Below are 23,643 nucleotides of genomic sequence, written 5' to 3'. Positions count from 1 at the left end.
AAAACAGCCCCAAATCATGTTGTTTCCACCCCCATGCTTCACAGTAGGTATGGTGTTCTTTGAATGCAACTCAGCATTCTTTGTCCTCCAAACACGACGAGTTGAGTTTTTACCAAAAAGTTATATTTTGGTTTCGTCATACCATATGACATTCTCCCAATCCTCTTCTGGATCATCCAAATGCACTCTAGCAAACTTCAGACGGGCCTGGACATGTACTGGCTTAAGCAGGGGGACACGTCTTGCACTGCAGGATTTGAGTCCCTGGCGGCGTAGTGTGTTACTGATGGTAGGCTTTGTTACTTTGGTCCCAGCTCTCTGCAGGTCATTCATTAGGTCCCCCCGTCATCAAGGCAAAGGGAGGTTATTTGAAGAATCTCAAATATAAAATATATTTTGATTTGTTTAACACTTTTTTGGTTACTACATGATTCCATATGTGTTATTTCATAGTTTTGATGTCTTCACTATTATTCTACAATGTAAAAAATAGTAAAAATAAAGAAAAACCCTTGAATGAGTAGGTGTGTCCAAACTTTTGACTGGTAGTGTATATTCAGATCATCTCAATGTTAGAGGGATATACCTTCAGAAATTACAGAAAAATAGACAATTCTTAATTAAAAAAGACACTTTATTTAATATAATACAACAGATTCTATTCCGTCAAATATGGCATCATTATAGCCCATATTCCTGCTCTTTTCTTTAGTATATCTTCATTTCAGGAGTGTTGTTCCTTCATATTGAAGTAATATGCACAAAATGCTAGATCAATAATTGCCACCGAAATATAACAGTCTTCACTGTTTAACTTTACAGATGGCACCCCGTAGTCATTGAGCACTCTGGGTTTGTATGAGATGGTGTTCTGAATTCAAACAGTCAAGGTAGGGCTCTCCTCAGGGCTGATATTTGAAACCGATTAAGCTAGAGGGGCCATTGGAACTCGAAGCCATTGATCTTTCATGCAGCGGTCTTATCAGACTGCTATCTGGATGTGGAAGCCTTATAGTGACCTGTACTGGTCATAGGGAGGAATTCACCTAGAGCGGACATGCTAGATATCAGACTATTTTCTTATTGTCTCTGTGTATAGTAATTTGCTTTGATTAAAATATGAAAGGTTGGGCATTGAAATACACAAAATCACAACTACATGTATTTGATTTGATGTGTTAAACATAACAGTTGGTAATAATATTACTGTGGCAATACGAACTGAAGTATTTGAAGTCTCAAAAGCTTCCGTTTTTGGACAGAGGACGCAGAACTTTTTATCCACTGACACAATAACCCAAGTAGTTAGCTGTCTCTAAACTGTCATCCTTTATCTAAGAACCAGAGATGTAAGCCCCAGCCAGCAGTATGGTGTGAGCAGTATGGTGTGAGCAGTATGGTGTGAGCAGTATGGTGTGAGCAGTATGGTGTGAGCAGTACGGTGTGAGCAGTACGGTGTGAGCAGTACGGTGTGAGCAGTACGGTGTGAGCAGTACGGTGTGAGCAGTACGGTGTGAGCAGTACGGTGTGAGCAGTACGGTGTGAGCAGTACGGCGTGAGCAGTACGGCGTGAGCAGTACGGCGTGAGCAGTACGGCGTGAGCAGTACGGCGTGAGCAGTACGGCGTGAGCAGTACGGCGTGAGCAGTACGGTGTGAGCAGTACGGTGTGAGCAGTATGGTGTGCAGTAGTGTGCAGTAACAAAAGTCAGCAGAGATGAATGAATACAGCAGAAGCTGTGGCACATCATCATTGGACTTAATTGACAGACGACTGTGTAACATCTTATTTCATATTTCAATACAACCCTTTCATGTCTCCTAGGACGTACCTAGAGGACGTCAAGAAAATAAACATTTGAAATATCAGTCGGTATCCGTCCCCAAGCATTGGCATGGCCATTTCTCTGGCCACATCTTTATAGTCTTCACTCGATTCCTTGTGTCTTCTCCTCCCCTCCTCTCCCCATCTCTTATAATTCTCTCCTTTCCCTCTGATGTTTAGCGAAAGGATGGGAGCTGAGGACTCCTTTCCCACGGGGGGCCAGTATGAAAAACTGTATGCACTCACTAACTGTAAGTCGCTCTGGATAAGACCGTCTGCTAAATGACTAAAATGTAAATGTAATTGCATACTCCTCGTGTCCTCTCTATTCATCTCCTTCTCAAAACTCATTGGATGAGAAAGCCAGAGGTCCCTTCCCTCTGACCATCTCCTCCAATGAGTTTTGAGAAGGAGATGAGGAGAGAAGACACGAGGAGTATGCAATTGAGATCATACCAAGGAATCAATCTGAATCTGAATCTGAGGAAAGACTTAGTCCGAGTGATGCCTCGCCTGCAGAGTGCCTCCAGGGGGCTCCCTCACCCCTTTATATTACTGAATATTCAGATCAAACAAGAGCCCATTTCGGTCAAACAGAAAAGAGAACATGGGAGTTCTCTCATTCTCGTCCTTTTGAAACACTGCGGCAGGAGCACAAAAAAGCTATTTTCTATGACAGATGAATCAAAATTCTACATATATACGGATCAAATGTATTAATCTTGCTGTCATCCCCCCTCTCCTCATTGTCATACAGCAACATAGTGTACTGTAGGCTACTTTTAGTGGAGGAATGATTGAATGTTTTGACAATGGCCTGAAAATACAAATAGTTGTCTTTATAAAGGAGGATTAGAAGAATCCAGCAGTGTGAGAGAGTTGAAATAAAAGAGCCGTTCAAATCCACGGTCCTATTCTCTTCAGGGTGGAGTGCTTTTATCTGCATGTTTGTGCAAAAAGTTCCATGGCCTATCCTGTACACACGCACACACACAGACACATTTTACAGACATGCGTACACACACAGATGCATTTTACGTACACGCACGCACACACGCATGCACACACTTCTCCAGTGACCCCCCCCCAATCGTGAATGGACATTTAATTTTCCTGTGAACAAATCCCCTGGCCTTTAGATAGACAGTACAATAGATACTGTATAGAAATTCTCTAACAATAAAACTAGCAAAGTCATCAGTCATTATAAACCCTGATGTCCATTGAGTTTTAATCATACACTCAGCCATTGCATCATCCAGCTGGGTGCTACACATGTCTTCAACCTCGCTTCACGTCGCAAAAAAAAAAATCTGATGACACTTTATAATTTCAGCCCATTAGAATCCTGGGGTATTTTTCTAAGAATGCCAGTGAACCGTCCTGTAACAGTCTGAAAAAGCAGCCTCCATCCAGTCCTTGCTCCATACAGAGAGTCATCCATCCATCTTCAAAAGGACCCTAACATTACAATAGCATCAACAGACGTTAGGCCTAGATGAGGTCCTCCTGCTTCTCTTTGTGTTAGCTGTGGAGGTCCATGACCTTCCAGTTTTCCTCCTAGCGGTCACGGTTCATAGGTCATCTTCATTGAGCTGGGCCAGGTTGCTGGAGCGCCGGCCTGCCGAGGGACCAGGGATGGATACAGGAGGAGGTCCAGCCTCAGCAGGCAGCCCTCTGCCACGGCAGCCCTCTCCTGCTCTCTGCTGGGGGAGAGGAGGAGAGGAGGATTAAAATATGTTTATAACTTGAAATGTTGATAGATTGAATAAAATGTAACCTAAATAACTAGTACTAATTCACTGTTTTTTTTTTATTTTCTCGAATAGAGACACATGCCTCACTATAGCCATTGTGAATAACTCTGGGTAGAAATCTAGATGTCAGAAAATATTTTCAGGGGGAATTTAGGGGAAATGTTAAAGAATGAAGATGCTTAGCAAGTGAGCTACTATATCAGCAACAGCCATTTGTGGTTTGTTTTTTCCGTTAACAATATCAGTCACAACAACACAATGTGTTGAGAGAGAGAGAGAACAATTAGGCCATTGATAGGCATCTTTGACTTTCGGACTTCCTTCTCTGGGTCAGCCTCTTTCCTGTTTGTTATGTACCCATAGGCCCCATGCAGCCTGAGCAAATACATAGAACAGCAAACCAGCTAGTCAGAACAAATGTTAGTCTGTCGGCACCACTCACTAAGTACAAGCAGAGATGGTCTATATTAGTGAAGACAGAGGGTTGTGTAGTTTATGGTTGGTCTGAGACACTCAACAGAGGTCAACAACAGGATACCTAGCTAGCTAGCTTTATTGTTCCCCAGTCTGAAAGGAGAGATGGATGATGATCATGATGATGAGTTGTGGCTAAATAGAGCAATTCGTGTACAGCAACACACCTGTTGGTTACCACTTTTCAAATCTTATTTTATATGTAAAATCCCTCCAATTTGTGGTTCTTCATATTGTTTCAGACAAAACTCCTCTACAGTATTCCCAATGCTCTTTCATTCTGAAGAATAATTCCGTTTTCTGTTTCTGGCCAACAGGGGGAGTAGTAGCCTACCTCTCATTTTGATGCAGATTCCTTCTCTTTGAATTGCTCCTCTATTCCTGTACAAATGCTTAGCATTTACTGAAGCCTTTCATATTTTAATGAACGTAAATGAGCATATAAGAATTATATAATTATACCTCCTACAATGAACCATTATTTATTATTTATATAAATGTTCTTGCCATGGGTGATATAATACGTACAATAAAACTAGAAAGCAGATAGAAATGTACTGATGTGTAAAATATATAATTACATTTCAGCATGCATGCTTTCCCATAATGAAGCAGGGGAATAGGTTCTAGGAAAAGTAACTGGCCTCTGGTTTTGTATCCTTGCATTTGTGTATTTCTCTGGGTGTATGGTGCGTGCTGTGTGTGTGTGTGCATGCCTCTGTACTAGGGTTGAATATTTTCCTGGTATTTTACAAATGTTCCATCCCGAGAATAAATCAGGTAACCTGGTATTTCCCGCCAAAACCGGAAGTGTCATTCAAAAGCATTATAAAGCATATAAATAGGCCTGTGTCTGGATTTGATTAGAGTTTTGATCGAAAATTCAAGCCTGATGCTACCTGAGCCTGATGGGCCATACATTAAAGACATTTTATGAGCCCTACGTTAAAGACATTTAATGAGCCCTACGTTAAAGACATTTAATGAGCCCTACGTTAAAGACATTTAATGAGCCCTACGTTAAAGACATTTAATGAGCCCTACATTAAAGACATTTTATGAGCCCTACGTTAAAGACATTTAATGAGCCCTACATTAAAGACATTTAATGAGCCCTACATTAAAGACATTTTATGAGCCCTACGTTAAAGACATTTAATGAGCCCTACGTTAAAGACATTTAATGAGGCCAAGCCCAAAAAAGCCCAAATGATTGTGCCGTTATCCAATATATATATGATATAGGCTACTGCACATTATGCATGACAGAAAAACAGAAAAGCCCATATATATACACTGCTCAAAAAAATAAAGGGAACACTTAAACAACACAATGTAACTCCAAGTCAATCACACTTCTGTGAAATCAAACTGTCCACTTAGGAAGCATGCTGTTGTGCAAATGGAATAGACAACAGGTGGAAATTATAGGCAATTAGCAAGACACCCCCAATAAAGGACTGGTTTTGCAGGTGGTGACCACAGACCACTTCTCAGTTCCTATGCTTCCTGGCTGATGTTTTGGTCACTTTTGAATGCTGGCAGTGCTTTCACTCTAGTGGTAGCATGAGACGGAGTCTACAACCCACACAAGTGTCTCAGGTAGTGCAGCTCTTCCAGCATGGCACATCAATACGAGCTGTGGCAAGAAGGTTTGCTGTGTCTGTCAGCGTAGTGTCCAGAGCATGGAGGCGCTACCAGGAGACAGGCCAGTACATCAGGAGACGTGGAGGAGGCCGTAGGAGGGCAACAACCCAGCAGCAGGACTGCTACCTCCGCCTTTGTGCAAGGAGGAGCAGGAGGAGCCCTGCAAAATGACCTCCAGCAGGCCACAAATGTGCATGTGTCTGCTCAAACGGTCAGAAACAGACTACATGAGGGTGGTATAAGGGCCCGACGTCCACAGGTGGGGGTTGTGCTTACAGCCCAACACCGTGCAGGACGTTTGGCATTTGCCAGAGAACACCAAGATTGGCAAATTCGCCACTGGCGCCCTGTGCTCTTCACAGATGAAAGCAGGTTCATTATTTCATTCATTCATGTTATTTTAGTGTTCCCTTTATTTTTTTGAGCAGTGTATATATATATATAGGTCTAGCGATGCTCTCTTGGATAAATAAATGAAACTAGCTCCAGTAGGCTAATCTTTTTGAGTGTGAACTGTATTACTGTACTGTATTGTATTATATGGACTGGAATTACTCACATCGTTCAAACCATGATAAAGCAGGGAGAGAACATGCGATTCTGGTGCAGCACATGCGGCCTACAAAGTTACAAGTATAGGCTAGCGAATTTGATTTACATTTTGAAATATAATAGGGCCTATATGTATAATAAGTAGGTTGATGCATATATACCTTTCATAATATTTCCCCTAATGTTATTAGCCTACCTCCTCTTTCTCTCTATATTGTTGCTTCATTCCTTCCTCGCTTTCAACAGTTAAATTAAATATGTTTTGTTGTCCTTATCTTTGTCATTCTAATGACAACCTTGAATAATATCAGACTAGAATTAGATGCAGAAGGCTTTCACTTCTCTTCACGAAGATTGAATGGTTATGGGTCTGAATAAGTAACTGCTATAGCCTACCACCATCGTGTGTTCGCTCTTCTTTCAAACTACCCATGAGTTCTAACTTCTGTTGGCTGCTTTATTGAACATTCAGCAAACAAGAGCGTGCGTCCCTCTTCTAATAATCTATTGGTATAAGAAATGAACCCCCAAAAATTACAGTCTAGCTTTTCCTGCATGGGACTCCGAGAGCTAAGGAGTGTTTTTTAAGGAGAGAGGCCAGCGGAGCACAGGTGTGTGCGCATTGCGCAAGAGACAGAGGCTATAAGTTAGAAGCTATTATGCATAACCCATAATTAATTAGCTAAATATAAGGCTACTACTACATTTAATGTATTACCTGAAAGAGGTAGGCTAGGTCATCTATATATAGGGCTATATATCAATCTAGAACAGGATTATCTATTTTGGATGCAATTTGAATGGAGTTGGTGGAGAGAGAAAGACTGCGAGAGAGTGCTCGCTCGTGCACTGATTTAAAGCAACGATATTAATAGGCAGATGGAGATGGGTAAATTAGACCTGCATTCGGTCTTTATATTACTATAGCGATAGACTATGCTGCAACAAATACAGGCCTACCTGTCACAAGTACAACAGTTACCATGATGAGATGATAGGTCAATATGCATTGTGAACTGCGCTCCATACTGAGATAGGCTGTCTGTCCCCACCCTGAGCATTGATTCATCATGCAGAGGCCATAGAGAAGACAGATTTAAACATTGCATATAATTTAGCAGTTCCATTTCACCCAATGCTGTTCATATAAATAATTTTTTCTAATTTACTGGTTTCTTATCCTGGGAAAAGGGAGTGATTTTAGGCGGTAAATCCCGGTAAATCTCGGTAACCGGGTTCCCGCCATTCAACCCTAGTCTGTGCGTGTACACATGTGTGTGTGTGCACGTGCATCTGTGCGCTTGCATGTGTGTGTGTGTGTGTGTGTATGTGCGTATACCTGTGTGCTGTACAGCCCATTGGAAACAGCTTGGCACTGCAGGGGGGTCTGGCCAGACTGGTCGGTGAAGGCTAGCTGGATGTGAGACTGACAGACTGTTGCCTGGGAGTTCCTACTGACCAGAGGAGACTGCGAACACACACACAACACAACACAACACATCTAAACATCGCATACTGAGAGCTGAGAGCAAACAAATTATTGTTAATCTTTATCGTTGCATGAGATCTCAGATTATTTCAGATTTTCAGATTAGGATATTAATTAAAGGATGACATGTAGTCTGTAGTGTGGATGTTGTGGTCTATGTGATATAGTCTGTAGTGTGAATGTTGTGGTCTATGTAATGTAGTCTGTAGTGTGAATGTTGTGGTCTATGTAATGTAGTCTGTAGTGTGGATGTTGTGGTCTATGTAATGTAGTCTGTAGTGTGAATGTTGTGGTCTATGTAATGTAGTCTGTAGTGTGGATGTTGTGGTCTATGTAATGTAGTCTGTAGTGTGGATGTTGTGGTCTATGTGATATAGTCTGTAGTGTGGATGTGTACACTCGGTCAGGCTTGGCCAGAGCCCATTCCAGTCCAGCGAGCTAAACGGGGACAGCAGCGTCTCCTTGTTTTTGGTCAAACAGAAGCAATGTGTCTGACAACTGTAGGTCACTGAGGTGTGTGTGTGTCTCTGTGTGTGTGTGTGTGTGTGTGCTTGCTTGCGTCTGCCGTCTGTGTGTGTGACTGGACCCCTTACCGCCGGCAGTGTGTGTGTGTACAGTTTGCATGTGTGACCTTACCTCCTGGGGTGTGTGTGTCTCACCAGGTCCCTGGGGGCAGGTTACCTGACCGCCCTGGCTGGGCAGGTAGAGGGTGGGGAGGGAGGTGTTGTAAGACAGGAGGCAGGGCAGGCGCTGGCGGTCAATGGAGGCTGAAGAGTGGGGGCGCAGGGGGCCGGTGGCCGCAGACAGGGGGGCTCTCATGCTCCGGCCCATGCTGTTGGACTTGCTGTTACTCTCCCTCCGCTGGTACTCAATGGGAGACTGGAGGGCTGGATGAATGGATGGCACAAGACGGAGAGAGGATTTAGACCAGGCACATTTTTATTTTGAAAGTGTTTTTTTATGAGTATTGGTCATTGTAGTTTCATGTTGTGTGTAAGTGAACTTGGTACTGAACTGCTTTTGGCTAACATTACTGCTCAGTGCTCACATTGCATAAGAAGCAAGAGAGACCAAAGCTAAAAGGCCTAAACATCAGACATGTGACTGGTAAAGGATTGTTTTGCCATCAGTATGTCTCCAATCGTACCATTGGAGGAAGTTGAGCTCAAGCAGAAGGGCCAGACATGAATAACGGTAAGTGGTTGTTTACTGTTTAGGTTTTGTCTATCTGGGTCTCCAGCCCTACCATTGAGCACGTTGGCAGCATGGGGGTCTAGATATGAATCCTGAAAGTAAAGCCGTTGTGTTTTTCCATCCTACCGTTGAGAAAGTTCCTTTGGGTCTCCAGGATCTGTCCCACATCATCGACCCAGGCCCTGCAGACCTCTGGGGAGGTGGCCTGCAGCACGTAGCGCACCATGCTTCCATCAGTTCCTCGTGATGTCAGCACCAGGCGGTCCGCCTCCCCCTCCACTGGATCCTCCACCCCCAGACAGCTCACCTGGAACACACCGCACGTGTATGCAGTAGGGTTGCACAATTCTGGTTACTTAACCAAAATTCCCAGGTTTTCCAGAAATCCTGGTTGGAAGATTTTCCGGAATAAGGAAGGAATCCGTGAATCCTCCAACCAGAATTTCTGGAAAACCTGGGAATTTTGGGAAAGCAGCCTTAGTATTGAGTGAACATTCTGAACATTGCTGATAGGATTAATAGAGTTGACACGATTACCTATTCCAATCATATCTGATCTACGTGATACATTTCTATCTGAACATTCCTGTAACGTTCCATCCACCTGGACAGACCACATATGACCACCATCTGGTGGAGGAGAGCAAGTCATTAAATACCTCACCAACACCAACTGAACAAAGAACAGACACGGATGCTTCAGAGACTTCCAAGAGCACTCACAACCCTGTCCATGTGTCTCGGACTGCTGGTGGTTATGTAACTTGCACACAACGTTAGATTTGGACAAACATTTTGTTTGTTTACACCGACTGGTTATGCCAGCGTTGCCCAAACTCGGTCCTGGGGACACCAAGGGGTGCATGTTTTGGTTCTAGCCCTACACAGCTGATTCAAAAAATGAACTCTTCATCAAGCTTTGATTATTGGAATCAGCTGTGTAGTGCTAGGGGGAAAAAACTAAACGTAAACCCCTTTGGTTCCTCAGGACTGAGTTTGGGAAACGCTGGGTTATGCAATTCACTACCTGGGGCAAGAGAAGCCATGTAGCTAACAACAGTCAAATTGTATTGTTTTGTTTCTAACTTTTATTGAAGTTTCTACATTCAATCTAATCTGACATTGAAGAAGAGAAGATAATAAGAATTAGAAGAGGAGAAGAGAAGAGAACAGCATAAGAACAGCCCTTAGCCGTGGTATATTGGCCATATACCACAACTCCTCAGGCCTTATTGCTTAAATATGTAATGCAGTTAATAACAGCTTCAGATTCTAAATAGGCCCACAAACCAGAGGAAAACAGTTTTGTAAAAGCTGAATGATTCATCCCATGAGGGGGTTCTTTTTCGTGAAGAAGAAAGACGGGGGTCTGCGCCCTTGCATTGAAATATCTCTCTCTCTCTCTCGCTTCTCCTTAATTTTTGAATAAACTAATTTCAATTTCTTTCTCTCTCTTTCAGTCAACTACTCACCACATTTTATACACTGCTGTGCTAGCTAGCTGTAGCTTATGTTTTCACTACTAGATTAATTCTCTGATCCTTTGATTGGGTGGACTACATGTCAGTTCATGCTGCAAGAGCTCTGATAGGTTGGAGGACGTCCTCCGGAAGTTGTCATAATTACTGTGTAAGTCTATGGAAGGGAGTGAGAACCATGAGCCTCCTAGGTTTTGCATTGAAGTCATTGTACCAAGAGGAGGACGGAAGCTAACTGTCCTTCGGCTACACCATGGTGCTACCCTACAGAGTGCTGTTGAGGCTACTGTAGACCTTCATTGCAAAATAGTGTGTTTTAATCAATTATTTGGTGACGTGAATATATTTAGTAAAGTTTTATCTAAAAATGATAACTTTTTTAATGTTTCACTATTTTTATTTTTATGAAATTCACTGAGGAGGATGGTCCTTCCCTTCCTCCTCTAAGGAGCCTCCACTGACATACATTTATACTGACTCTACACACACGCACACCGACTCACATACAAGCTGCTGCTACTCTTTTTATCTTATATCCTTTTGCCTAGTCACCTTACCCCTATACAGTATGAAAATGTATGCACTCACTAACTGTTTGGGAAACACTGGGTTATGCAATTCACTACCTGGGGAAAGAGAAGCCATGTAGCTAACAACAGTCAAATTGTATTGTTTTGTTTCTAACTTTTATTGAAGTTTCTACATTCAATCTAATCTGAAATTGAAGAAGAGAAGAGAATAAGAATTAGAAGAAGAGAAGAGAAGAGAAGAGACCCACCTTGATGCTGCTCTTGAAGGTGTAACCAGGAAGTGAGAACCCTTTCTTCCTGTCGATTGGCTCGCTGAAGATGACCAGCTGTTCAAACAGGAAGACCCGCCTCTCCTTGGCTCGGGACAGGAAGCTGCTGTCCTGTTCCATCACTGTGAAGGTGTCCTGCTGTAGCAGCTTCCCCTGTGCCGTGATCTTACCCTGGGGACAAAAAGAAGGATGGAGGGAGAGACACAGGATGAATAGAGGATAGGGGTTTATTATATGGCTTAATTATGGCATGCAGCAGTGTTTTTGCAAACCTCTGCTCGAGCCCCCGGCCAGTTACTTTATGTTTTCCAGAACTAGCAGACCTGATTCAAATGATCACCTAATCACTAAACCCCTCATTAGTTGAATCAACAGTTCTAGTTCTGGAGTACATCAAATAAATCGACTGGCTGGGCCTGGGGTTACTTGAGGAGAGGTTTGGGAAAGACTGGCTTACAGTGCATTACATAACTTATGAGAACTAGGAATGTGTAGTATTTGAAATAGGGACCTAGGGCTCGATTCAATTATTGCCACGGAAGTTCAGCGCTATAGAAATGTGAAGATAATTTCCAATTGAGCTGACATATGCAGCGTTTAACGTGACTGCAGTCTTTGCGAACTAGGGAACATTGCCTTTATATTTCAATGGTACTGAAGTTCCACGATATGGATTAAATTGAGGCCTAAGTTCCAGTGCCTTACCTCAAAGCCCTGCAGGCGTCCCACGTTCATCATGTCATTACAGCGTTTGGGCACAAAGCACATCACCTCTACCGCTTTCTGTGTGTGTGTGTGAGAGAGAGAGAGAGAGAGAGAGAGAGAGAGAGAGAGAGAGAGAGAGAGAGAGAGAGAGAGAGAGAGAGAGAGAGAGAGAGAGAGAGAGAGAGAGAGAGAGAGAGAGAGAGAGAGAGAGAGAGATCCTTAAAACTAGCAAATCTTGAATACAGGTTGTTTGACTAGAGAGAACCGTTCAACTCAACAAAATAACACAGAGCCTCACATGCTCTAGTATTCGCCTGTTCCTAGAGAACTTACATAGTAGATGCATTGTAGAAACAGTGTAATAATATCATAAGCTGTATCAGAACAACACCCACCTCCAGCTCTTCTGTGTCCATCCCAGCTTTGGTGTAATACTTGAGGAAGTCCTGTTCACATAAACACAGCATAGAGTCAGAACCATTCCAGTCAATGTTATGTAAGGTGAGAACATCTGGATGATGCTTTTTTAGTTTCCCAGATCAATTTGAATACCAGAGAGAGTACAAGCTTGGCACTAGGTGATAGTTTTATGACCATGTTCATTGCCCCAGTATCTGTGCTTTAACGATGAGTATGACGTGTCTCCTCTCTAACGTCCAGGAAGTTCCAATTCAAACTCCCATTACACAGCTCTGCAAGCGTTATGATGTCAAAATACGTTTGTTACGCACCAAATATGGGGTTTCGCTGAGCAACTATGTTAATTTACTCCCGTTACGGCCAGTATTTATTTCCAAAAGAGGTCTAAATAAAATGCCTCTTCGCCATTTTGTGTCTGTGTGTCTGTGTGTGTCTGCACTTGTGTGTGTGTCAGTGTGTCGTATATCCATGTATATGTGTGTGCGCTTACATTCATCCGTCCGTATGTGTGTGTGTGTGTGTGTGTGTGTGTGTGTATGTCAACGTGTGCATGCGTTTGTGTCTGTCTACATGCGTGCGCGCGCATGTGTACGTTCTTGTGTGTACGTGCTTGTGTGTGTGTGTGTATACTATACGTGTGTATACGTGTGTGTGTGTGTGTCACCTTGAGCAGCAGTTGGTACTTCATGATCCTCTGGACTGGTTTGATCAGCAGGTCGTTGAGTTGTAATCTGTGACCCAGATGTTGCCTTAGCTCCTGATAGGGTGGGGTGGGGTGCAACTCAATATTAGTAAGTTGTTCTTAATGTTGTGTTCATTCAGTGTATATCAATATGATATAACTCAAAATGTCATTAATATGACCAACCATAACATTGCTTTCCTACAACATCCAATATGGCATAATTACATACTTTATTATATGGCATAGCATTATGACATGGTTTGGGATACATACAGACTCATTACCTCAACCATATATTATCAATATGACTTGTCTTCATGTGACATACAGACTCATTACCTCAACCATATATTATCAATATGACTTGTCTTCATGTAACATACAGACTCATTGTCACAACCACCCATCAATATGACATGTTATTACCTTCACATAACCACATCAACAAAGCACAGCATTATTCCCACAGCCTATCAATGTGACATGTTACATTACTACAACCACCAATCAACGTGACCAAACATGTCATTACCACAATAGGAAATAACATTCCAGCAAAGGGAGTCTAATGAAACTGAATTGTATTTTCAAACGAGAGATTCAGTAAGATAACAGTGATGTATGGTGGACTTAGCTGTATGTTTGCTAAGAGATACTAACCTGGAAGTAGGTCTCGATGTACTCGGAGACGATGTGTTCCGACTTGGGTTTATTCTGGCAATACACCACGTACATGTGGAGACGCCTCTCCTGTAAGACAAACACACACACAGACAGTCAACTTTATAGCAATTTATCATATCAGAAAATAAACAGTACTGTACACAGCACTATCCATAACTGCTTTGAACATATTGAACTAGATTCAAAATACTTTCAAAACAGAACCCCCTAGAAGTAGACGTTTATTGTGTTACAAAACTGTGATTATAAACTGGGTGGTTTGAGCCCTGAATTCTGATTGGCTGAAAGCCATGGTATACCACGGGTATGAAAAAAACATTTATTTAAACTGCTCTAATTACGTTGGTAACCAGTTTATAATAGCAATAAGGCTCCTCCGGGGTTTGTGATGTATGGTCAATATACCACGGCTGTCACATCTCCTCCCATTGCTCCCCTCCGGCGCTCTGATTCGCCGGTCTACTGAGCCACCGGTCTGAGCTCACCACCTCGGCAACACCGGAATGGAAACCCAACGCACTCTAATCACCTCCAGCGCACCTGCACCTCATCACCACCCCTATATAGGCCTGGACTGTTCAGTGTTGTGTTGTTTGTGATTGTTAGTGTCTTGTCATGTACTCGCTCTTTGTTGTTCTCTTGCTCAGTGTTAAGTAAACCTTTACATTGTTGATTCCTGCGTCTGCGTCCTGCCTCTTCGTATCCTCAGTACTCGTCACAACGGCTAAGGGGTGTGTCCAGGCACTCTGTGTTGCGTCGTGCATAAGAACAGCCCTTAGCCGTGGTATATTGGCCATATACCACACTTCCTCAGGCCTTATTGCTTAAATATGTAATGCAGTTAATAACAGCTTTAGATTCCAGATAGGCCCACAAACTAGAGGAAAACACTTTTGTAAAAGCTGAATGATTCATCCCATGAGGGGGTTCTTTTTCGTGAAGAAGAAAGATGGGGGTCTGTGCCCTTGCATTGAAATATCTCTCTCTCTCTCGCTTCTCCTTAATTTTTGAATAAACTAATTTCAATTTCTTTCTCTCTCTTTCAGTCAACTACTCACCACATTTTATACACTGCTGTGCTAGCTAGCTGTAGCATATGTTTTCACTACTAGATTCATTCTCTGATCCTTTGATTGGGTGGACTACATGTCAGTTCATGCTGCAAGAGCTCTGATAGGTTGGAGGACGTCCTCCGGAAGTTGTCATAATTACTGTGTAAGTCTATGGAAGGGGGTGAGAACCATGAGCCTCCTAGGTTTTGCATTGAAGTCAATGTACCCAGAGGAGGACGGACGCTAACTGTCCTTCGGCTACACCATGGTGCTACCCTACAGAGTGCTGTTGAGGCTACTGTAGACCTTCATTGCAAAATAGTGTGTTTTAATCAATTATTTGGTGACATGAATATATTTAGTAGAGTGCTTTTTTTATGTTTCACTATTTTTATTTTTATGAAATTCACTGAGGAGGATGGTCCTCCCCTTCCTCCTCTAAGGAGCCTCCTGTCACGATCATCATTCATAGAGGAGGACCAAGGCGCAGCGTTGAATGCGAACATTTTATTTATTAGAATGATCACACGATCAAAACAACAAAACGAAACGTGACGTCCCTGGTTACATAAACAAACCAACACGGAACAAGAAACCACAAATAATGAAAGCCTAACGGCTACCTAAGTATGACTCCCAATCAGAGACAACGAGCTACAGCCATCTCTGATTGGGAGCCACCCTGGCCAACATAGAAATGCAAAACATAGAAACTAACACCCTGGCTCAACATACGAGAGTCCCCCGAGCCAGGGCGTGACAGTACCCCCCCCTAAAGGCGTGGACCGGGTGGGCACTTGCCTTGGCGGCGGATCCGGCTCCGGGCATGATCCCCACTCGCTCTCTAACCCCCCAAAGTACCCCTGGTCCGGTCTGGCCCTGCTGACCGGAGCTGGACTGCACACTGGTGGAGCGGATTGCTCTAGCTCCGGCGCGAAGCAGCTGACCCGTGCTGAACCAGGCACCAGTGGAACAGGCACGGGCTGTGCTGGACTGACGACGCACACCACTGGCTTGGTGTGGGGAGCAGGGACGGCCCGAGCCGGGCTGACGAAACGCACCCCTGACTTGGTGCGGGGAGCAGGAGCGGGCCAAACCGGGCTGACGAAACGCACCACTTACTTGGTGCGGGGAGCAGGAACGGGCCGAGCCGGGCTGACGAAGCGCACCACTGACTTGGTGCGGGGAGCAGGAACGGGCCGAGCCGGGCTGACGAAGCGCACCACTGACTTGGTGCGGGGAGCAGGAACGGGCCGAGCCGGGCTGACGAAGCGCACCACTGACTTGGTGCGGGGAGCAGGAACGGGCCGAGCCGGGCTGACGAAGCGCACCACTGACTTGGTGCGGGGAGCAGGAACGGGCCGAGCCGGGCTGACGAAGCGCACCACTGACTTGGTGCGGGGAGCGGGAACGGGCTGAGCCGGGCTGACGAAGCGCACCACTGACTTGGTGCGGGGAGCAGGAACGGGCCGAGCCGGGCTGACGAAGCGCACCACTGTCCTGGTGCGAGTGGCAGGAACAGGCCGGACCGTACTGGGAACACACACCACTGGCCCTACGTGGGGATCAGGAACAGGCCGGCCCGGACTGGCAACACACGCCAGTACCTCTCGCCGTGCCTCTACATCCTCCTTCCACCTGGTGACCAGTGACTCCCGTAACCTGGCGGCCTCCTGCTGCCCCGTCGTCCACGGCGTTAGCCCCCCCCTAAAAAATTTATGGGCTTCACTCCTACCCGTGGCCAAGGCCTCCATCCCTCTTGCCAGACTCGCACTCATCTCCTCCCAAGTCCATCCTCTCTCCTCGTCACGCTGCTTGATCCAGTCGAGGTGGTTTCTTCTGTCACGATCGTCATTCATAGAGGAGGACCAAGGCGCAGCGTTGAATGCGAACATTTTATTTATTAGAATGATCACACGATCAAAACAACAAAACAAAACGTGACGTCCCTTGATTACATAAACAAACCAACACGGAACAAGAAACCACAAATAATGAAAGCCTAACGGCTACCTAAGTATGACTCCCAATCAGAGACAACGAGCTACAGCCGTCTCTGATTGGGAGCCACCCTGGCCAACATAGAAATGCAAAACCTAGAAACTAACACCCTGGCTCAACATACGAGAGTCCCCCGAGCCAGGGCGTGACACCTCCACTGACATACATTTATACTGACTCTACACACACGCACACCGACTCACATACAAGATGCTGCTACTCTTTTTATCTTATATCCTTTTTCCTAGTCACCTTACCCCTATACAGTATGAAAATGTATGCACTCACTAACTGTAAGTCACTCTGGATAAGAGCGTCTGCTAAATGACTAAAATGTAAATGTAAATGTAATTACCGAACACTTAACAAGGGGACAATTCGCTATAGTTATCCTCTACCCCTCATTCCATCTGTAATCGAGTCAATGCATGGGGTGCGCTTCTTCATGAAATTAGATCTCAGGAGTGCGTACAACCTGGTGCGGGTCCGGGAAGGGGACGAATGGAAGAGAGCATTTAGCACAACCAAGGGGCATTATGAATACCTGGTGATGCCGTACGGGTAGATGAATGCTCCATTAGTTTTCCAGTCCTTTGTGAATGAGGTGGTTCGTGACATGTTTGGTCGTGGTGTGGTGGTCTACATCGATGACATCCTGGTGTATTCAGCTACGCGTGCAGAGCATGTGTCCCTGGTTCTTAGAGTGCTTGGGCGACTGTTGGAGCATGACCTGTACGCCAAGGCAGAGAAATGTCTGTTCTTCCAGCAATCTGTCTCCTTCCTTGGATACCACATCATCACCTCAGGTGTGGAGATGGAGGGAGACCGCATCTCTGCCGTGCGGAATTGGCAGACTCCCACCACGGTGAAGGAGGTGCAGCGCTTTATTGGCTTTGCCAATTACTATCAGAGGTTTATCTGGGGCTTTGGCAAGGTCGCAGCTCCCATCACCTCTCTGTTGAAGGGTGGGCCGTCTCGGCTCCGCTGGTCTGCTGAGGCTGACAAGGCTTTCAGTAACCTGAAGGCAAAGTGCACCTCAGCCCCGGTACTGGCCCATCCCGATCCATCATTACTGTTCGTAATGGAGGTGGATGCGTCCGAGGTAGGGATAGGTGCTGTCCTATCTCAACGCTCGGGCACGCCACCCAAGCTCCGCCCTTGTGCCTTCTTCTCTAAGAAGCTCAGCCCGGCAGAGCAGAACTCCTGCGGTGGAACGCTGCCCACGTCCACCTCCTGCGCGCTGTGTGTCGCCAAAAGTCAGATCCCTCCGAGGCTGCCTCCTCTCCTTGTTTGGGCAGGCTTCGGCATTCATCGTCACTGGCCTTCTAGCCACTGCCGCTCCTCTGTTCATCATTCCATTTGTTTTGTCTTGTTTTCACACACACCTGGTACATACAGTGAGGGAAAAAAGTATTTGATCCCCTGCTGATTTTGTACGTTTGCCCACTGACAAAAACATGATCAGTCTATAATTTTAATGGTAGGTTTATTGGAACAGTGAGAGACAGAATAACAACAAAAAGTTCCAGAAAAACGCATGTCAAAAATGTTATAAATTGATTTGCATTTTAATGAGGGAAATAAGTATTTGACCCCTGTGCAAAACATTACTTAGTACTTGGTGGTAAAACCCTTGTTGGCAATCACAGAGGTCAGACGCTTCTTGTAGTTGGCCACCAGGTTTGCACACATCTCAGGAGGGATTTTGTCCCAATCCTCTTTGCAGATCTTCTCCAAGTGATTAATGTTTCGAGCCTGACGTTTGGCAACTCAAACCTTCAGCTCCCTCTACAGATTTTCTATGGGATTAAGATCTGGAGACTGGCTAGGCCACTCCAGGACCTTAATGTGCTTCTTCTTGAGCCACTCCTTTGTTGCCTTGGCCGTGTGTTTTGGGTCATTGTCATGCTGGAATACCCATTCACGACCCATTTTCAATGCCCTGGCTGAGGGAAGGAGGTTCTCACCCAAGATTTGACGGTACATGGCCCCATCCATCGTCCCTTTGATGCAGTGAAATTGTCCTGCACCTTAGCAGAAAAACACCCCCAAAGCATAATGTTTCCACCTCCATGTTTGACGGTGGGGATGGTGTTCTTGGGGTCATAGGCAGCATTCCTCCTCCTCCAAACACGGCGAGTTGAGTTGATGCCAAAGAGCTCGATTTTGGTCTCATCTGACCACAACACTTTCACCCAGTTCTCCTCTGAATCATTCAGATGTTCATTGGCAAACTTCAGACGGGCCTGTTTATGTGCTTTCTTGAGCAGGGGGACCTTGAGGGTGCTGCAGGATTTCAGTCCTTCACGGCGTAGTGTGTTACCAATTATTTTCTTGGTGACTATGGTCCCAGCTGCCTTGAGATCATTGACAAGATCCTCCAGTGTAGTTCTGGGCTGATTCCTCACCATTCTCATGATCATTGCAATTCCACGAGGTGAGATCTTGCATGGAGCCCCAGGCCGAGGGAGATTGACAGGTCTTTTGTGTTTCTTCCATTTGCGAATAATCGCACCAACTGTTGTCACCTTCTCACCAAGCTGCTTGGCGATGGTCTTGTAGCCCATTCCAGCCTTGTGTAGGTTTACAATCTTGTCCCTGACATCCTTGGAGAGCTTTTTGGTCTTTGCCATGGTGGAGAGTTTGGAATCTGATTGATTGATTGCTTCTGTGGACAGGTGTCTTTTATACAGGTAACAAACTGAGATTATGAGCACTCCCTTTAAGAGTGTGCTCCTAATCTCAGCTCGTTACCTGTATAAAAGACACCTGGGAGCCAGAAATCTTTCTGATTGAGAGGGGGTCAAATACTTATTTCCCTCATTAAAATGCAAATCAATTTATAACATTTTTGACATGCGTTTCTCTGGATTTTATTGTTGTTATTCTGTCTCTCACTGTTCAAATAAACCTACCATTAAAATTATAGACTGATCATTTCTTTGTCAGTGGGCAAACATACAAAATTAGCAGGGGATCAAATATATTTTTCCCTCACTGTATCCCCTCATCAGTCTCTGTATAAGTATTCCCTCTGCTCCCCATGTCCTTGTGTGTTATTGTTACTTTGTGGAGGTATCGCTCGGTTGAGCATTTTTGTTATTTTATCGCCGGGAATATTTACCTGTGTATGTTTGGTTCCCAGTACGCATTGAAGTTGCACTGGGATCGTGTTTACGCATTGTTGCGGACTACCTTATTGGGCTGAATAAAGCATATTCCTTCTTCACACTCCTACGCCTGACTCCGTCCATCCCATCGCTACAGTTACAAAACGAAGGGTTTGCAAAACGAGGGGGTTACAAAATGGAAGGTAACAAAACTTCACAATGGAGTCAACCTTAAAAGACAAAACATAACTCTCTCTTTTAGCACAAATTCATATGTCTGTTTCACTGGCGAAAATGTATCTGGAATCTACAAATATCAATGTGTGATGACGTCTTTCTCTGAGCCATTACCCATTAAAAGTAATGAACAGAACAAATAAACTATTATTTGTCTTTAAGCAAGACTTTGAAGTTGCCCCTCTCTCTCTTTGTTCTCTTCTCTCCTCCTCTGGTCCAGTCTAGTGTGACTAATTGTCAGATGAAAGAAGAACAGCTGTGGTAAACCTGGGAGTGGTAACACACCTAGTGTGTGTGTGTGTCTGTGTGTGTGTGTGTGCGTCTGTGTGTGTGTGTGTGTCTGTGTGTCTGTAAGCAGTAATGGAGTTACCTGTGAATAAACAGCAGGTTATGTATAATTTACCCACAATGTTGTCCTGCTATCCTCCACGTAACCAGAGCCTTTGACAGCAGAGCAGCCTAACTCTACCTTCAACCTTGCAATTCATCTGAAGCTCTTTAGCTCTATAGCCTGGAGACCAGACCAGCACCTGAGCAGGCAGGCAGGGGAGTTATAGGATGTCTATGGGCCGGGGGCTAGGGAGCTGTGAGGATGAAACGCTGCAGTCCATGTGTTGTTGTGAACAGGTCAGTACTGAATGGCGAGGGCAAGCTCTGGTAGTGCCAGGGATAGAAATCAGCTGTTTTGTTTGTGTATGAGTGTGTGTGGGCGGCAGGTAGCCTAGCAGTTAAGAGTGTTGGGCCAGTAACCGAAAGGTTGCTGGTTTGAATCCCCGAGCCGACTAGGGGAAAAATCTGTCGATGAGCCCTTGAACAAGGTATTACTTGCTACTGTAAGTCGTTCTGGATAAGAGCGTCTGCTAAATGACGTAAATGTTAAAAAAATTGTGGGGGTGCTAAATATGTGGTTACTTCAAGTTGTGTATTTACGGTCTTGTATGTATACTGAACAAAAATATAAATGCAATAATTTCAAAGATTTGACTGAGTTACAGTTCATATAGAGAAATCAGTCAATTGAAATAAATAAATTAGGCCCTAATCTATGGATTTCACATGACTGTGAATACAGATATGCATCTGTTAGTCACAGATACCTTAAAAAAAGAGGTAGGGATGTTGATCAGAAAACCAGTCAGTATCTGGTGTGACCAACATTTGCCTCTTGCAGCGCGACACATCTCCTTCACATAGAGTTGATCAAGCTATTGATTGTGGCCTGTGGAATGTTGTCCCACTCCTCTTCAATGGCTTTGCAAAGTTGCTGGATATTGGCGGGAACTGGAACATGCTGTTGTACACTTCGATCCAGAGCATCCCAAACATGCTCAATAGGTGACATGTTTGGTGAGTATGCAGGCCATTGAAGAACTGGGACATTTTCAGCTTCCAGGAAATGTGTACACATCCTTGCTACATGGGGCTGTGCATTATCATGCTGAAACATGAGGTGATGGCAGCAGATGAATAGCCTGACAATGGGCCTCAGGATCTCGTCACGGTATCTCTGTGCATTTAAATTGCCAACGGTTCAAATGCAATTGTGTTCATTGTCCGTAGCTTATTCCTGCTCATACCATAACGCCACTGCCACCATGGGGCACTCGGTTCACAATGTTGACATCAGCAAACCGCTCGCCCACACAACCCACACAACATGGTCTGCGGTTGTGAGGCCGGTTGGACATACTGCCAAATTCACTAAAACGACGGAGGCGGCTTATGGTAGAGAAATTTACTTTAAATTCTCTGGCAACAGCTCTGGTGGACATTCCTGCAGTCAGCATACCAATTGCACACTACCTCAAAACTTGAGACATCTCTGGCATGTTATGTGACAAAACTCCCCAGCACAAGTTGCACCTGTGTAATGATCATACTGTTTAATCGTCTTCTTGATATGCCACATCTCTCAGGTGGATGGATTATCTTGGCAAAGGAGAAATGCTCGCTAACAGGGATGTAAAGAAATTTGATAAATAAGCTTTATGTGTGTATGGAACATTTCTGGGATCTTTTATTTCAGGTAATGAAACATGGGACCAATACTTTACGTGTTGCATTTATATTTTTGTTCAGTATATTTGGGACCGCTCACAAAAAAAATCTCTGTTGATCAACAGCTTATCGACCAGAAACAGTACATGGGCAGAAATAATCGTCTTTAGGGCTGGTGGAAAATAGCCTCCACATCAAAGAGTCTAGTCAGGTGTTTATTATTACTGATTCTTATTCATGTGGCTTGTTCCTTCAGACTGCAGCTGTTTTTCTCCGCATGCTTCCTGACCGCTCGGTCCAGCCACACACACACACACACACGCACACACGCACACACACACACACACGCACACACACACACACACACACACACACACACACACACACACACACACACACACACACACACACACACACACACACACACACACACACACACACACACACACACACACACACACACACACACACACACACACTTCCTGACCGACCGGTCCTGTCTGGGCTGGTCAGGAAGCTAGCAAGCCTGTCTGTGGCTAGCAAAACACAGGCAGGTCTGAGACCCTTGCTATCAATAACAAGGAAGTGGAAGGGGAAACGTGTGTTTGTGTGTGTGTGTGTGTGAGGGTGCGAGTGAGTGCGTGTGTGAGGGTACGAGTGAGGGGGAGAATGCTAGCAGCTGTAATAAAGAGAGGTGCACGGCACATTGGTGGAGATACAGGAGCTTTTCATGTGTTTCCTTACAGCTATTTACCCCAACTGACACCAAATGGACACAGGAAACACCTACACTATGTGTCTGTGTGTGTGTGTCCTTGTTTCCGTGTCCGTGTGTGTGTGTGTGTGTGTGTGTGTGTGTGTGTGTGTGTGTGTGTGTGTGTGTGTCCGTGTGTGTGTACACTCACATGCTTTATGAAAAGTTGGGCCAGTCTCTCTGGTTCTTCTATACACTTCTCCAGCTCGCCCAGGAAGTAGCTAGAGAGAGAGAGACAGGTTACACACACACCACGCACACACACACGCACTATGCGCACATACCATGCGCACTGTACAGTATCTCCGATACTCACTCTTTATGCCAGTCGAACATTTGATGAATGTTTCCAAACACGATCTTGTCTTTTCCCTTCATGTCGTCTGGTATACCTTTAATAGTCATAGTGGCCATGTAGCCCTGTAGAGGAAACACACACCCAACCTCAGATCTCATATACTGGACATACTGGGATTCAAACCCAGGTCTCCTGCACACAACAAGACTATGTTAACCCGTTGAGCTAAAACCTATGTATTATCGTCATATATACTGTACATACCTACCTGTAAAACAACTATTTCTGACTTAGAAAAGCTTTACAAACATAGGCATGTCGCTATTATGTTGCTATAGCAACACTGGGCCAAAATTAACTTTCTGAAGTCTTACATTTGTTCACCTACAATATATCATCCTCTGTCAGATTAATAGTTTTGAAACATGATACTAATATATATATTAATAAAATCACCCCAATAAAAAAAAAATGTCTGTTTTTGGA

The 23,643-nt window shown here is 44.6% G+C and overlaps 1 protein-coding gene across 1 annotated transcript in view; it reads right to left on the bottom strand.

Annotated features, from left to right (window-relative positions):
• Positions 1-2,376: 2,376 nt before the first annotated feature.
• LOC311148158 (rho guanine nucleotide exchange factor 25-like) overlaps positions 2,377-23,643 on the bottom strand; it is a gene marked incomplete at its 5' end in the record, with an annotated part of 103,341 nt that continues 82,074 nt past the window's right edge. The window contains 11 exons of the mRNA XM_084185048.1: positions 2,377-3,529; positions 7,593-7,721; positions 8,379-8,629; positions 9,063-9,243; positions 11,193-11,384; positions 11,919-11,996; positions 12,314-12,364; positions 13,003-13,095; positions 13,684-13,773; positions 23,011-23,080; positions 23,176-23,279. Coding sequence (XP_084041174.1) covers positions 3,398-3,529; positions 7,593-7,721; positions 8,379-8,629; positions 9,063-9,243; positions 11,193-11,384; positions 11,919-11,996; positions 12,314-12,364; positions 13,003-13,095; positions 13,684-13,773; positions 23,011-23,080; positions 23,176-23,279 — 1,371 coding nt within the window. The 3' untranslated portion in view covers positions 2,377-3,397. The remainder of the gene's footprint in view (positions 3,530-7,592; positions 7,722-8,378; positions 8,630-9,062; positions 9,244-11,192; positions 11,385-11,918; positions 11,997-12,313; positions 12,365-13,002; positions 13,096-13,683; positions 13,774-23,010; positions 23,081-23,175; positions 23,280-23,643) is intronic.

This window comes from Coregonus lavaretus (assembly GCF_964263955.1).
Source record: "Coregonus lavaretus genome assembly, chromosome: 20".
NCBI classification, from domain to species: Eukaryota; Metazoa; Chordata; class Actinopteri; order Salmoniformes; family Salmonidae; genus Coregonus; species Coregonus lavaretus.
This window is presented reverse-complemented; position numbering and strand designations above follow the sequence as displayed.